The 16,916-nt window shown below is 43.0% G+C and overlaps 1 protein-coding gene across 1 annotated transcript; it reads right to left on the reverse strand.

Annotated features, from left to right (window-relative positions):
• Window positions 1-6,510: 6,510 nt before the first annotated feature.
• Window positions 6,511-14,987, reverse strand: LOC144095416 (uncharacterized). Its single transcript, XM_077629164.1, has 6 exons — window positions 14,853-14,987; window positions 13,672-13,829; window positions 12,745-12,753; window positions 10,796-10,866; window positions 8,373-8,456; window positions 6,511-6,649 (listed from the first exon to the last, which is right to left on the reverse strand). The coding sequence occupies exons 1-6, from the start codon at window positions 14,985-14,987 to the stop codon at window positions 6,516-6,518; spliced, it is 591 nt and encodes a 196-aa protein (XP_077485290.1). The 3' UTR covers window positions 6,511-6,515.
• Between the last annotated feature and the right edge of the window lie 1,929 nt (window positions 14,988-16,916).

A 16,916-nucleotide genomic window follows, 5' to 3' on the forward strand; every position in this document is an offset into this window, starting at 1 on the left:
CCGACCGCGGCGGCCCTGTTTCGATGGAGGCGAAACGCTAAGGCGCCCGTGAGCTGTGCGATGTCAGTGCACGTTAAAGATCCCCAAGTGGTCGAAATTATTCTGGAGCCCTCCAGTAGGGCACCTCTTTCTTTCTTTTTTTTCTTTCTTTCTTTCTTTTTGTCTTTCTTTCTTTCTTCTGTTAGTCCTTCCTTTATCCATTCTCTTACGGCGCGGCTCAGGTGTCCGCCGATATGTGAGACAGATACTGCGCCATTTCCTTTCCCCAAAAAACAATTTTCAATTTCAATTTTCTGACAGCTGTAGTTTCCCGTAATAAGGAACGGGAGCTTTGTGGTGGGGAAGACTTACACTGTACTTTGCAGCTTTAATTTTTTTTTAAGGACGGCATCCGGCGTACTTCTAACGGCAGTGTGTAAACAAGTTTTGAGAAGACGGTTGACAATAAATCGACGGAATCTCGAGTACAGAACTCGGATGTAGGCGCTGCACCATACCACATCAGCCGTGACAAATGTACAAAAAAGCCATGGGAAAAGCTCGAAGCTATAAAACTGAACCTCGCATTGACTTCAGCGTTTTTGTTGCCTAAAGTCTGCTATACTTGTTTTTTGATCAATCCTGTATTGCATTTAATATTCTTCTTTAGGCGGGATGCGAATTCAAATCTCGCAGTTCGTTACCTCTGCCGTTGTTCCACATACTGCGAAAGTTTCTGTCGCCTAGAGTCTTTGATAGGCACGACCACGAGTGCTTCTATTACATTTTTATTTATTTATTGGAAATACCTGCAGCGCCCGAAGGCATTATTGCAGGGGGGATGAGGATACATAACACAAGAATAGGCCAGAAAAAAAAGAGGAAGAAAAAAAAAGCAATACAACCAGGCATGACACAGCAAGTACAAAATGAATAAAATATGAAACAACAAAAAGACATGACGAAAACAAAAAACCAACTGACCAAATGATGCTGGACCAACAAGAACGAAGACCGCGTGATTAAAAAAGCCAAAAGAAAGCCAACTGCGCACTCATACATCCGACAGTAACGCGCGGAACATAGACTCGGAACGGCACTCAACAATTACATGGGGCAGGCGATTGCAGTCATGAATGCTAGATGGAAAAAATGCGTTTTTAAAAGTGTTAGTTTTGCATTTAATTTCTCTAATCTTCCACCCATGGTCAAGTCTGTTTGACCTGAAATGCGGTGGAAGCAAATAATTTTCTTTATCTATTTTTATTTTTCGGTGAAAGATTCTGTACAGCATTTCTAACCGGGAGTTGGTACGGCGTTTCCGTAACAGCTCCCATAATATCTATAGCTGTAAAAGAAAATTTTTGAGGACACTTGAGTTCTCGTATTAAAGCGGGGTTCCCACTCTGGCAGCGTGATTCCTCTATTTTAGGCGACGTTCGCGCCAGCATTTTGCGCGTTGTTCTTGTTCAACCATCACCATGAAGGTATCATTCGAAAGCCGAATGTGTACTAGCTCTGTCAATAGGCGCACGCCGCTATAGAATAGTTACAGTATCAACCAGGGGTGGCATTGCAGACGATGAATTCGGTTGTTTCATTGATATCGGCTACTTGGAGAACTTTTCTGACGAAACTACTTTACTTAGGACAGTTTTGTCTGGCCTAGAAATAGAACAGATGCTCATCCAGTATCCCTTAATTGCTCGAAGAAGGTGCGTTCGTTGAATTCTATTTGATCGGTGGCCTTTTAAATATCGCAAAATCTGTCTATTTCGGACCCGAATATCTACTCTGTATTGGGTGCACTGCCGATATATGTTTACTGGACAATGTACTGGTGCAGTGCTCTGAGAATATTTATGAACTTATCTTCATAAGTTAGTGCATAAATGGCCTTTCTATCTTGAAAGTTTCCGTAATACTAATTCGCAATCAGAATTGTTCAAAAATAAAAGGCAATTAATAACAAACTTACGGCAAGCAAACGAGTGCAAGCTATTTTACGCAGCGATGTAAACAAGAGTACTGGCGTGAAGTCGTCCTCATCGGTGCACTCCCAAAGAAATTTAGCGCTCACGCGGTAAATTGTCACTGGTGTACTAATATCTTCAAGCACTCGTTCAGCGAGTACGAGAGCTATTTGCTAAACAAACGCAAGAAAAAAAGTGACCGCGGATACTAACAACAACGGCATCCAAAACATCGATGTAGCCGGGGTATGTTAGGGTTCTTCCAATATTCCCTTATGTGGGAGGCCATGAAGTATTGCGTGCAAGGGTTGCAAGTGTTTCTACCCCAATATCTGCAACGTCGCTCAACAGATATGATGTTACCTGATCCTCGCCAGCTAATTTCTTAATTTGCATGGCTCCTAAGGCTTTCATTTTGTTTCTTTAGCGGATGTATATGTCCGATTGCTGCCCACTACTCCCTGTCTTGTTATAATCCCGAATACATCGTCTGCTGCACAGATCCATTTACAACTCCTAGACTACCTTCCCGATCTTATAGATATTGGTAATTGTATTGCCTTTCTTGATCCTTAGCGCCAGAAAGGCAATGCCATTACCAATATGCTAGTACTAGCAGGATGCGAAATCGTAGGAAGAGGCATTTTGAATTCAGGAAAGGCATCCATTGAGGAATGCATACCACTCTAGAAGGGCGCCGCGAATGTGGCCCCTCCTGGAAGCTGTCGAATTTTCACCATGATGCGGGTCTCTTCGAAAGTGACGGTGAGGTTGCCTTTTGTGGGCCAGCGACCGTATTGTGTTGTCTTTATCGGCGACAACGGCAGACGGCTCGAACGCGTGGCCCGGAAGGAAATTACGTTCGAACGAAAATTAGCCTAGCTGTTGTCTCCATCCTCCTACTATCATCGTGCTTTCGTTTGACTTTTATTGTTGACTCCACTTCCACACTGCCTTTCTGCCTTGTGTGTGGTTTTATTTCACTCGACCAGCCATTCCAACCCCCTCCCTTCCCCCTTCCCCCGGAGGTTCCGTCTGGGTTAGTTATTGCAGTCGCCATCTATATAGCAATGCAGGAAGGATTAGTTTGTGGACATCTCTTTTCCTTTTCCCCTCTCTTGAGACGTCCTAATCGTTCCAGAGAAGACTTCCGATTGAAAGAAAGAGAGAGATGGTTCAGAGCATTGTGTTATACAAAAAATAAAAGTACAGCCAAGCGACTGAAAGCGTCAATTTATAGAGAGGTTGCCACACATCTTTGCCAAAAGCATAAGATACTGTTTGTCTTTTTGTTTGTGTGTGCGCACACTTGCACTGGTGTTCCCTACTAAGGTGACTGATCGAGCCTGGCTTAAGGGCGGACAGAAATGAACAAGAAAAGCTGCAGGGATATTTAGATGGAACACTCGTAAATCCTTGAGGGCATCTCGGACGGCCTCCAGGCTATAGCGTGGAATGGGGCTGATAGGTTTTGGCGGATGGTCCATCCATACACTGAGATGGCACGCTTCACTGGAACTCCAGGAAAAGCCGCTAAGACACCACTATTGGTTTTCCAGTGACCAATGAAAATAACGTTGCGGAAGAAGGTAAAAGTTAAGCAACGCATTCTGTTCGCAGAGAGAAGTCGAGAACTTCAGTAAACTTTGTGCCAGATTAACTACATGAAACGATGGGGTGCAGGTAGATGTCAATAAAGTTTTGATTCAGAAAGAGAACATTCAAATTTGCAGGCAAGCTTTGTGGAATGCAATGCATGACCCACTCAGCCCTTTAAGAGACACTGGTCTCACCGTTAAGATGGCCTACGTAGAGAATACTGAATTTCGCTAGGCATTTTTGCCACGGGGATTTCAGTGTTTCAAGAGGAAGAACTGGACCTAATTTTTTTCTCAGTCTGGATCGATTTTATGTCTCCTTTATTTATGCTCATCTTGGTTCCGGAGGACACCGCTGCGAGAATCCTCCTTAACAATAGAGTTTTTTATTCACTCATTCTGGGAGGGAAAGACGCATGTATAACTGGGAAAAATTACTTTTCAGAATTTTCCCGCCCCTCCATTCAAAATTGTTGTGTCTGCGTCGACAAAAAAACTGCGTGATCGCCGTTTTGATTGGAATAGCTGTGCAGCCTAGTATCAGTCATCGGCATTCTGAAACTGTCTCCGAAACGCACTTTACTCTTGAATTTGGCTATCACTGGAGACATGTGCATTCCGTTTTTCGGCCTATTTTAAATAAATGCTCCGTTTTCATTGAAGGCATAGCGTCTTTGTCGTTAGAATACTTTAATATCTATACAGGCCAACCTAAATTAGCTCTGAGTGTCTCTTCGAGGTTCTATTTTTCGGAAGTTGGAGAATGTACCGACGGTAATCTTTTTCCGTTATATTCCTACTTAGCCCTCAGATCTTTTTCCCCAGAGTGTTATTGATCCAACATAAAATACGAAATCTATTTACTTTTGCTAACGTGATCATGCTAAAAATCCTAAACATTGCGCGTAAAACCGCGAAATCGCTTGTAAAGACAATGCAGCGTATGCCATCAACATCATGCTTTTACTTTTTCTTTCGCGCGGGTAGCACCGCCCCCGCGTGGCAGGCTGAGGTACGTTTCTCATTCGCTTACAATGACCTACAGAGGAACCACCTGCTGTGGATGCAAAATTCGTTACTACTGTTATACAACAGGAATGCAGATCAGTGGGCCAATAAAATTCACGATGGAATTCAGATGTGGCTTTTAAATTCAGCAATTATTTTGACGCTTCTTTTGCATTTGAAGGTATAAATATTTTAGTTGCAATCGCGAGAATATTTTTTATTATTTTGGCAAGAGTTCAGAAAATTATAAAGAGCCATGGTAATTGTGTCCAAAGAAATGTCAAATTTCAAAAGAAATACGAAAAAAGGGCACTTCTTACAAACAAAAAAAAGTCCAAGATAATAAACATGGCTGTGCTGTATTGTAAAACGCATCAATATTATGAGCAGTCATCGGAGTCCAGAAGGCTTTTTGTTTAAGTCGTGGCTACTAACTTCAAAATTGTAGGTCATTGGATAGCTGTGCGCAAACGATGGGCTTAGTAAGTTGGATTTGTCTTTGGGCACAAAAAAAAAGAAAGCTGCTGGGCATGTCCTTGCGGGCAAACCAGACCAAAAGAGAGTTTTCCCGCCAAGACAAGCTCGGCAGCTTTAACTCTTCTCGGTTCACCTCTCAAACAGGTTGGTGTAGAAGACCTACGCCGAAGCCATTTGGGACATCTTAACTGTAATTGTATATCAGAAAGACTTGAGACTGCTTTTCCCGTCAGAAGGAGACGGGCAACCTGAACTCTCCTCTCCTGGCGTTAGGCAGCGTGGCGAGGGGATTGCCGTGTTCTGATTGGCACGGAGAATGGCTGGAGCATGCCGTGTCGAAAGTGAAGCGTAGCCAACTCTTTATCATTCTGTTCTACAATTTGAATCCGTGCATATTTCATTAAGATTGTTTATGGTTTTTAAAGGTTTAACGTCCCAACGCAACTCGGGCTTTGAGAGACGCCGTAGTGAAGGGCTCCGGAAATTTCGACCACCTGGAGTTCTTTAACGTGCGCTGACATCACACTCCACACGGGCCTGTAGAATTTCGCCTCCGTCAAAATTCGACCGCCCCGGTTGAGATCGAACCCGCGTATTTAGGGTAAGCAGCCGAAAGCCTAACCCCTGAGCCACCGCGTCGTCTATATTCATAAATAATAGACACCCTGGGTCATCCGTACATGCCATGCTTTCTGTTGCGCTTCACGGAATTCAAGCTTCCCTTCGGGTACAGCTCATCATTATATATTCAATCCTTAGGTCTAGAGGTCAAATATGCCACGTTTGTAGCGGTGGTATGGATCGTAGTGTAAAATTTATCAGTGTTATAATTTTAGCTATGAGATAATTTTAGAAGTAGTGAGAAAATGGCAAGAAAAGATAACAGGTGTAAAACAGGTACTTATATATGTCTAAAAACCTCTTCTGTAGGACAAGTCATTCAAGTATACTAGCGCGGAAAAAAGGCTGGCCGCATTTTCAGTAGGAAATTTGTGGATGAACAGGCAAAAAGATGTTAAAACTTGTGGCCTGGACCAGAGCCACTGTTTTGCTTAGTTGTGGATAGGTGGCTCAAAGGTAAACACGTGGAAAGCTAGAGGCCACTTGAAAAAATCTAGTAGAGCACAGCAGTGGCACAGTGATTTGAAAATCAGACTCGCATGCAGGTGGTGCGGGATCCGATCCTCAGTGCCACTAGGCGCCCCTTTTGATATATTGGGACAACATTCTTAGAAATGGGTGTCCGACTTCACCTTGTTAAAAAAACATATTGTGTCAATGCAGCCTTCGTTTAAAACTGTCCTTCTCCCAATAAAGTTCCACATCCATCATCAATACCACGAATAATCCAGCGGTTTATTCATTACAATGTTGCATGTCATGGTTTGTATCAAAGGCTAAGAACAACTACTAGATTTGGGCTCGAAGCACTAATTTTGACAATATAGCTAATAGCGTAATTGTGCCCTGCATCATCCGGTTAGAAATCACACTTGTCAGGGTCGTACACCTGGTACTTCGGAGAGGAGCCACAGTTTTCGTCGTAGATGAACTCGCAGCAGTCGTTTGGTTCTTGAAATGTTCCAACTTTGCGCCACAGGGAACATCCATAGCCTGTTCAATTTTTCCGGAAAAGAAAGAGAAGCTTCAGCAAGTCAGTGATTTGGAGTGAACAGGAATTGTTTGAGGAAACAACTTGATTTCTTTTCAAGATTAAGAGTTGACATATTATTCTGGTGAAACAGCTTGTTTTCAGTAATTCTGGGATCTGAGAGAAATTCTGGGCGAAATGTTCGAGGTGAACCATCAAGGAATGTGAAACATGATTACTGTCTTATTTGCACCAAGATTGCAACGTGGAAAAGAAATGCGAGATTTGTGGCACCGTTACGTCCCACAACTCCTTTAACCTAAGTTTTGGCGTGATACATTAATTGAGTCGCTGTGATCAACAGTTATGCCCAATTATTAGGAACCTTTTTAGAGCGTACTCTGTTTGAAACCAGTTATTTTTTTATGCTGTTCGCAACCCCTGATTTTGCGGATACATTTACTCCGACTCTCAAATCAAAATCATGCAACCACTTCAGCGTCGTTGTAGGGGCTTGCAGCAATGCAAAGCACCACGCGCAAATCAATAGGACAAAACAAATGCATCGGCATAAAGCCTTCATGTTCATGCCTCCTGTCAACACAATGCCTTCGCCAGTATCTCAACGTTTTGAAGACCTCTTCATCAGGCGGGGCAGATGTGAAAAAGCCTTTCTCTCCACTGCTGCAAAGCGAGTCTAGCGCCGAGTGCAAATAACAGTTTAGCGACAAATATGGCCATGCGCGGGGAGTCCTTATTGCAAAGCTCTTACCTTGGTAAAAACTCCTGTCAAGTTTTTGTCACCAGCCGCAGTAAACTTAAGAAGTGGTCATTTAATCCGAAAAATCTCCTGAAAGCTGGCCTGCATTCTGCTTTAGTTTGCCTCCGAGCAGTGTGAAGTACTTTCCGCAGTGATACTAATCAGTTGGAAATTTAGCGTAGCGCCACCCGCACCCGCAGCGGCGATGTAAAAGAACTTGTAGACAGGCTAGATATCGTGTGGTCGTACTTCCGCAGTGCGCCACTGCTCATGCGTAGATCTTTCTGAGGGCGCTAGATGGCGTCAGGAGACGGCTACCGGTGAGCACGCTTGTAATGTGTGCGTACATTTGTAACGAGTGGTGGCGGCCACGGAGCGTGATACGTTAAATCACTCTACCACACTTGTTGCTATATGAGATCAAATAGGATTATGCGCTGCTGAACAAAAACAGAGGATTGCTTGTGCTCCAAGGATATTCACTTTTGGGGCTTAATGATAGTCACCTGTGGGGCAGAAACGCAGAGGGTAACAAAAAGGGTCCCGCCTAAGCTAAGGACAACACAGAGAGCCATAGAAAGAAAAATAATAGGTGAAACAATAAGAGACTAGAAGCGAGCAGAGTGGGTGAGGGACCAAACGTGGGTTAATGACATTGCACTCGAAATAAGGAGGAAGAAATGGGCTTGGGCAAGGCATGTATTGCGAAGGCAAGATAACCGCTGGTTCTTAAGGTCAACGGAGTGGATTCCAAGAGAAGGAAAGCGTAGCACGGGGTGACAGAAGATTAGCTGGGTGGATGAAATTAAGAAATTTACGGGTTTACGCTGGCCGCAGCTGGCAAAGGGCTGGGTTAATTGCAGAGACATGGGAGAGGCCTTTGCTCTGCAGTGGGCGTAGTTAGGCTGATGATGATGACGATGATGCTTCCAACGAACCCCTACTAATAATAAGCATAGCAATCAGTCGGCCTGCAGCGCACTCACCGTTGTCAGTGTAGCGATGACGAATAACAGCGCAGCTTGTACAATCGAAGTAGATTACGTAAAAATCTTCGACAGGGAAATGTGCTGAAAAAGGAAAATTGAAACGAAGCTTAAGACGCCCTACTGCTCAAATGCTGCGGGTGTCTCTTCACATCTAGGAAGTAATCTGTTGGCACTGCTTTCGAGTCCCTCGCATATATCTTCTTTTGAATAAAGTACTAGAACCTAGATTTTAACGGGAATTTTTTTAAACTCTATTGATGTAATTTTTTGTCAGTGCTCGCTGCAGTGTTAAACTGAAACGTCCACTTAGGTTTTTCTACAAAAAGTAATTATTACACTTGTAAAACTTTACGCTCTCAGTAGACGCCCCTTTAAACTTGAATTTTACATCATTTAACATCGTGAATACTATCGAAAACCATCGCATATGTCTGTATTTTAGCTTACATATTTGTGCATTTCTTCCATTTTTCAAATGAAATTGATAGGTGCACCGTATAATGAGGCAAAATTGAATATTGAGTGTTCACAAATAAGTGTTCCAGGAGGCTACACAGTAACTTTCGAATGTTAATGCGAGAACATTATATGCATTATCGGCAACGAAACCCGCAGTGCGCACTGACCAGAAGCAGTGGTGCCATAAATACCATGCGACGTGACAACGATAAATGCGTTGGATTACGACCGTATGCTAATTAGTAGGTGTGTCAGTAGAAAGCAATAGAAAAAACTAAAAACAAACAAACGTAAAAAAAAATAAAATAAAAATGCTTTCGCAGTGAAAGCACTTAAGTAGGCTTAATTGCTCTCCGTAATTTTCTCTCTTTACGGCACGCGGCTGATAGCGGTGCTGCATGTCAGTTTCAAACATCGCGTTCAGTATGCATCATAGTGCCCTTAAAAGTTGTTGCTTAAAAGTGAGAACTTGACGAACATTAAGAGACAACACCATGTCTATTTTCTGGGTTGGAGTATGCAATCATGCCTACTGCAATTGGCGGTTAAAAGCCAGAGAGAAGATGAGATTGGTAAGTATGCTAGGATTGAGTAACCAAGTATAGCACCGGAGAGGATAAACTGGAGTGTAATTGGAAAGGTCTTTGTCCTGCTATTAAGAGCCTGCTTGATGGTGGAGACGATGTCAACATACCGTCAAGCCCTCACCCGTTGTGCACGAGTGTTGGTGCGACAGATCTTTTTGTTGGTTAAGGCGATCAGGTTAAGTTTTTCTAGAGTGCGTACGTTAACAGTGCAACAGGGTGCTTTGAATGTCAACACTACCACTCTCACGTAGTTAGTTTCAAGTGATCCTCTCCGCATTGTGGATGCATGCTGCCCAGCAGTTTTTGAAATCTTTCCTCACCACGCCTATAGATATTGAAATCGATCAAATTAAACCATGGCTTAAACGGTCAGTTCTGCGTGACCCGGGCCATTTGTGGTCAAGTAACGCTGTCTAGTACTTTTCGAACGAACCACACGTCCCTTTTAGATACGGTTTTTTGTCAGCCGTATATGAGGGAGTACTTTTGAACCTCCAGCGAATAATTTCAGCTCAGAGCGATCACGTTGAACATAGAGCCCAAGGTATCGTCCTCGTCTCGCAACGACCCTTCTCAGCAACTGCAGTGTTTTTTGTGGTTGCGCAGCATCGACAGTTTAGGTTGCCGATGCGAGGGACTGCCTTGTGTTTAAAGAAGACGTCCATTCATTTTACCTCGGACAGAGATGGCTGCCTACCAAGCCTGGACTACCGACAGGTTCTCGGCTCTAAATTTCCTTTCCGCTGTTACCGAGGAGATTCGCTGGTTTTCACGCCTCTCTGGAGGTAGTGGAAATGTTCTGAACGATTCCGTGCGACTAGCAGTAGAGCGGATTCAGTTTTCTTCGAAACTGTCAGGAATTGCCATCGGCGCTGCACTGCGGTGTAGCCGAAACGCTTTTCGCGACCGGAAGGTTTAACGGGAAGATTCCTGTAAGTTTGAATACTCGTTTGATTTATAGTAACGCGTAAAATTTATAATCTAGGCTTTTTTATTCTCCAGTTTCCTGACTATATGTATATAGTTTCGGAGAATTTTTTGTCCGTGTCTCAAACTTTTCCAATCCGTCATCTTTTGTTTCTTAAGCTACACGTAATTGTTTTTTTCTTTGCCACAAAATGAGAGCTTTTTGCTCTTTCATGATGCGCTGCAATAAACCTGATTTTTTAATTTCAGGCTGATGAAATTTTTTACGCACACAACTCTGAAATTGTTTCCCTGCTGCAAGAAAAGAGGTAAGTAGTGTGGCTTGAGGGACTCGCTTCACGATTTGCTAACCGCTTTCCAATGAAAACTTACGGCTAACCTCGTACCTTTTAGGGGCTCAAGACCTAACATGCAATTTTCCGCTAGTGTACAGTTATTCGTACTCACCGTCATCAGGAGTGAAGTTGTGTAGGTCCCTTCCAGTGTAACAGGGGGAAGACGTCAACACGAAAGTCCCGCTCCTGTGACACGCGAAGAACTCACAATGTAGATTGTTGCTTCCTTCACTAAGATTTCAGTTATTTGAGAGCTGAAGAAAGTTGCCTGTGTTCTATATATTAGAGTATACACTACTCAGAACGCTTTTTATGTCTTTACTTTGCGTGCAAGGCCTTCGCGTGTTTCTTGACTTAAGCAGCACGAATTATTGCGCGGTATTGTGCTCTGAGCTAGTTGAAAGCTCTTTTCTTTTATAAAACATGCGAAAGAGTATATGCAGGCGTTCTCATTTGTTAATAAAGTCAACATAGTAGCAATGCTAAGCAAAATACCGCATCGCAAATGTATTTTAAGAAAGCTTTACTAGGAAAGAAGCGTCACAGTGAAGGTTCGTTAGGTGCTTTATGCACGTTGTTTAGACCCATGTGAGATTTCCTTGCGGCTAACGCTAATTCTAAAGGTGTCGCAATCAGAAGCCTTTTGTTAGCATTAGGCTTATTTCACGAAAGAAGAGAACCAAAGCCTGTAGATATCATCTGCGCAAACCACTACTTTATCTTTGCTTTTGTTGCTTAGGGTCATTTCACACACCTGTCTGCATTTTCAGATACGCTAAGCAATTATTTCAAAGAAATGACTTGTACTTGTTGATCAACATATTAACCCACCACTTATGTTACCCCCCGAAGGGGATCTTTAAGGTGAAGAAAGTGAAGTGAAGTGAAGTAATGAGCCAGAACATGCTGTGCGCGCACAACAGAAAATGCCTCGCAGGCCTCTAATCACAAGAGTGCTCTGTTTCTTTTATTGATATACTTCCTATATCATACAATCAGTTACTTATCGCCCTAGGATCGGGTATGTCACAGTTTTTTATCAGTTGCGGTCTTTCAATTAATGCATTCGTGATTTCTGTAGAGAATTTACAAAATATATCTACAATGTAAAAAAAAATTGCTCGCGACTGGTCTTCACTGACGTCTGCAACTACAGAAATGGTCATTAAAGTTTCAACCATAATCCTACGGTTCCCAGATGTGTTGCACGAATTTTGTTGGCATTGCGTTTTCCGACATCGTGAATAGGCGGGTCGTTAGCAGGAATTAATTTTTTACATTTAAAAATGTATTAATATAAGCGAAACTCACGTGATAAGAGAGTGAAATAAATTACGCACATTTCAAAAATTCGATTTTGATGTCGCGTTATGCGAAGCTGAAGAGGAGGCTTAGTTCCTTTTCCGCTAAAATGCGACGGTAGTAGGAGCAGCTTATCTGAGGAGCTCCTGGCAATTTCTCTGCATTTTTGCATTTGATTTTGTGGACTTTTCCGAATAATCATCAGTTTGACGTGACAAGGGGGCGCCCAGTACAGTGCGCGCCGTGGCGCTGCCCGGCAGTTACACAGCAGAACGTCAAGCCTTTCATACCACCTTCCTCACATCCAGTTTACGATAAGCTTTGAAATAGGTTCGGTCGTTCTTTCTGGTGAGGTACGTATGGATAAACAGCTTAACCGGGCCCTTGATAACGAAACTGCACCACATACTCACTCCAAGCTAGAGTGATAAGATATTTAAAAATACCCATAAAGGTAAACAATGTGATCGAGGTGTTTGAAGCACAAAGCAAAACTCGTCGGTGAACTTCTCTAGACGCAGTGCAAACTTGCTTATCCGTGTTCTACCGAAACTAGAAAATATGATTTTGAATTAAGCTAAGCTGCTTGCTTCTGTGGCAAAGCGGTTTGCACGACATGGAGAAACAATTTTTAAAAGAAATATGCCAGTTTAACTTTTTGTTTCGGACTAGACGAAACAAAGAAAAACCACGAGGCGCAGTTGTTTTTTTTTTTGCGATCACGAATCACTTTAAGCGAGTGAAGGCGGAGCGATAAACGTCACGTTGCTCGATGCTCTTGCGCACTTCTTGTGCGTCAACTATGATGTTTGAATAAGTGAAACTGCAGGCCTTCTGTACGGGAGTGGGTGCGCTGTGAAAATCGCGGTGAGATTGTTTTGTTAGCAGAGAAGAAAGTGGATGTCGCGTCAACGAACATTGCCGTGTTTGCTGCAGCGAACGGGGCACTTTAGACGCTGATAAAGAAAAGCCCCCGAGATGTTTGTAACTGGGCATAATTATAAGGCAGCCGACATCCTTTAATTCATTGCAGCACGTTTTCTAGCCACATTTTCCACTTCGTTAAACTTTACTGAGAGATAATTTCCAGTCTGTTTTTTGCTATGAGTAATGTGCCCAGGCTAAAAATGCAACAACGTTCATGAAGCCGCTCTAGTGGCCGCGGAAATGAGTTCTTGAGGCCGGTCGACACAACGTAAAAGTAAAGCACGCCCTTAGGGTTAAAACGCTGTAACAACACTGCGGCAAAAACATGTAATGCAAGGAAAACTTTAGATTGATTTTCTTAATCAATCCGCGCTGCAAAATTCGGTGACCTCAATTAATATCCCCGTTCTCATACAATGACTTTATGACCTCCATCAGTATCCATGAGCGTAAGAGAAAAGGGGCATTCTAGAAGTTTTCCCAGCGAAATATGCCATAATACTGCGAACTAGACTTTGGTACGAATGCATAGTGGTTTAAGCAGTGAGAAAAAAGCAGAAACGCTGCAAACAAACAGGCGGCACGTGCCTTTACGTTTAGCTCATATCAGAAAGCTGAATTTCATTAATTTGAAAGCAGCGCTTGTGCGATCAGTGTGACCGCTTGCTTGACGGTGTTCGAACTGCCATGAAAAAGAATTGCTCTGTTGCACTGCTGTGGCAGGCATTCTTTCTGAATCCGAAATGCTTTTGTTCTTACGTTGATCCATTTTTTCCGAAAGTAAAAACCACTGGAGTTGTGAAATTCTCGTAGATTCCGTATCTCTGAAACTTGAGGCACTTGGCGGAGCCACCGAAATCCGGATCGGAGTAGTAGTTCCTATACATGCAGATCCACTCGCCTACGTCTGGGTAGCACTGAAAACATGGAAAAGACAGGACGCGACAGCTGCTATTAGGAGTGGAAAAATGTGGCAAATATTTTTGGCATCTGAATACGCGAAATTTCTTACTTCGAAAGGGATTCCATCCTTTATTATGTTTCGTCCGAAACACACAGTTTCAGCTTCAAGCCGTTGACTAATTCGGCCTGCCCTACTTTTAGCCGTCCTGGTTGGCTCAGCTGTTATAAAGACTTAGTCGAACACGAGGTCATCCCAAATTCTAACCTGAGCTAGGACGAGTTGTCCTTCTACTGGGACGGTCATTGGGAAGCTGTATAGCTATCCTTCGTGGTGGTATGATACCGCTTGAGAGTGATGTCAATGAGTAATTACTTGTTAATCTTGTTGATTTTAGAGTGAGTCGTGGTCATTTTCGTAAACAGTGATTATCGCTTGGACGGGTGTGTTATGTTCAGCAGATTGCTCGATAACGTTTCTGCTGACGTGACTGTAATGACGTGACCACATTGTTGAGTATTCCCTCCAAATACTTGCCTGTTGCTTTCACTAACTCAAGCTTTGCTTAGATTTGATACTATTGTCAATTTCATTAGTAAATGTATTTCATATAACAGATTAACTGCTAACCAGTCTACAAATACCAAGTCCTTGATATCATATCGCACAACCAAGGCTTTTCTATACATTTCTTATCGGTGCCCACAAAATAAACGCAGGCTAGCTGAACAGCGCTTCAGCATTTATTTTCATGTCAGGTGCATTTGATTCGCCTCTCCTTAGTGAAATACATTTCGCACTTGGGATAAAAATGTCCTGACGCCTCCTCTGATATCATAGGCATGAGTGACGCTACTGTGATCTAGACGAAGGATCACATTAGTGCTCTCCAATTCATAATGTGCTCAGGCGTTACAAGCCAAATTTCGATGTTTTAGCGCTTCTTGACGTTCACTCTTCCTTGAGCCGGGAGGGCGTCCAGATTCTTCCTGGACAAGCGTGCCCAAATAGAAAAATGCAGAGGAGCCGAAACGCTTACTCTGCTGGCGTCCTGGTACTTCTGGAGGTCGCTCCGAGCCTCAGGGTAGGTCGATCTAAAACCCAGCGTTCCCAGCGGTTCTACGAGAACAGCCACAAGAGCCACAAAAAAGACCTTTAGTTTTCCGCCCGACATTGTGTGCTGCCTTTCAGAGCGTCGTGTCCTATGAGCATTCGCTTCTTCGTTCTAAAGAGCCAGAGAACGGGAATAGGCAGATGGCCTCTTCCGGACATATCAATCACATTTAGGCAGGTGCTTGCTCCCTCAAAGTTATGGAGGGCAAGGACACAGGAAGTGACTTGTAGCGCATCGACTGATGGGCCCCAAAAGGGCAGTTTGACACTTCAGAAGGGTCACTTAAGCGCGTTTTCAGCTCCAAAGGAAGTATAAGTATAAAATAAACTACTGTGGTTAACACACGTGTATCCTGTTTAAAACTGTGTTCGGAGGACACTGAACTAAGGCACCTGGATGAACGCGAAAATGCTTTCTACCAGTTTTTCTCCTCTTATAGAAGTACTGCTTTCAGACCAGATGCCAAAACATGGAAAGCGCCTAATAGAGAAAAATGCTCCAGTTTTGTATTCTTATATTTTTATCCGTTGTTTCCGGCTGTTAACGAGAGAGAGAGAAACAGAAGAATAGCAAGGCAGGCAGGTTAACTAGGCGATGCCCAGTATGCTACCCTACGCGTGATAAGGAGAACAAAGGAAGAGGAAGAAAGGAGAGAGAGGAACGAAGATTAGTTTTCCATGTGTTGCGGCCGTCAAGAAAACGCGAAAGAGCAATGACGTAAGCTTTGAGATAACAAAGGTAGACCTTTGCGAATTGCATCCACGAAAGAGGAAGACTACGTGGGTCGTAGTTCGGCAGTGAAACCTTAAGAGATCCCATATTGATTCTGACAGTGCAATTTTTCTGATTTTTTGACAGTTTGAACGCCATATTGTGCGAAGCCTCGTTTCATAATTAGTAACGCACCTCCTCTTCTTTTAATAACGGCCTTATAGAGCGCCACTGAAGCTTCGAGCAGAAAACAGATATCGCAGATTAAACACGGGAAGCCAGCACAGCAGATAACTGTAATCTTTTGCAAAATCCTTTCTCTGGCAAAAATTGCAACTGTGAGCATGTATCAGGCTTATAAAAAGATTCTGACGCTGTCCGTAATAGAAGACTCTGATTTAACGGCGACCTCTTTGGATTCTTTACTGCGTACGAAATTACCAGTTAAGAGTGTTCTTGAACTTTGAAATCTCCTGCGTATATCCTCTAATCCAGCGTTAAAAATGTTAACTTGTAATTTACGTCTCAGAGCCACATGAATTACTGATGTAATTCCAAACATCGCCGTCTAAAACCTATTTATGAGAGCAAGGTTTGAATTTTGAATACAGGAGGTCTAGGAGGCTTGCTGATAATTGAGTTCATGAAAAAGCTAGCCGTAGCAGCAAACGTCCTATTTTTTTTAGAGGGGGGGGGGGGGGGGGTAGGGTAACGCCTCATTGGCAAGTGACAGAGCAGGTTTGAACCTTTCGCTTGATTTACTGTAGGTGATTTCACTTTTGCGCGCAGTTTTATTGTGCTCACATATCAAAGTTGCTGTGCAGCACATTCAGGCATAGTAAATACTTTGCTCTATCGTTACATTACGCGCAATCGTTACTCCTTTATTTGCACTAATATTTGTTGTGTGGCAGAGATCGGTTCTCAGTCCCTTACTTTCTTCTTTAATATATTAACGATTCACCTACAAATAATTTGTGTTGAATGATACTTGTTGATGATTGTGCTGTTTATCATGTCATAAAGATTGCTACAGTCAGATACAGCTTGAGTCTGAAGTGAAGCTCCGCCCACATTCAGGATCACCTCACAGAATTCCTCTACGAGAAAAAAGCAGTCTGTTGTTAAAACTTCTCTTGTCACCTAAAGAAAAAGCTAATGACGAGAAAAAGTTATGATCGCTGTAATTTTGATACTTGGCTTGTTTATTAAAGTCAAACATCAAAGAGCTGATTTCGTTTGCTTTTGTGACTGGTTAGCGGAATGATACAGTACACC

The sequence above is a fragment of the Amblyomma americanum genome, chromosome 6, assembly GCF_052857255.1.
Source record: "Amblyomma americanum isolate KBUSLIRL-KWMA chromosome 6, ASM5285725v1, whole genome shotgun sequence".
NCBI lineage: Eukaryota > Metazoa > Arthropoda > Arachnida > Ixodida > Ixodidae > Amblyomma > Amblyomma americanum.

Coding starts and splice junctions, on each gene's coding strand:
- LOC144095416 (XM_077629164.1), bottom strand. CDS start 14,987: ATGTCGGGCGGAAAACTAAAGGTCTTTTTTGTGGCTCTTGTGGCTGTT. Junction 8,457..10,795: donor CAACTTCACTCCTGATGACG/GTGAGTACGAAT, acceptor TTCCTTTTTCAG/CACATTTCCCTGTCGAAGAT. Junction 6,650..8,372: donor TCATCGCTACACTGACAACG/GTGAGTGCGCTG, acceptor AAAATTGAACAG/GCTATGGATGTTCCCTGTGG.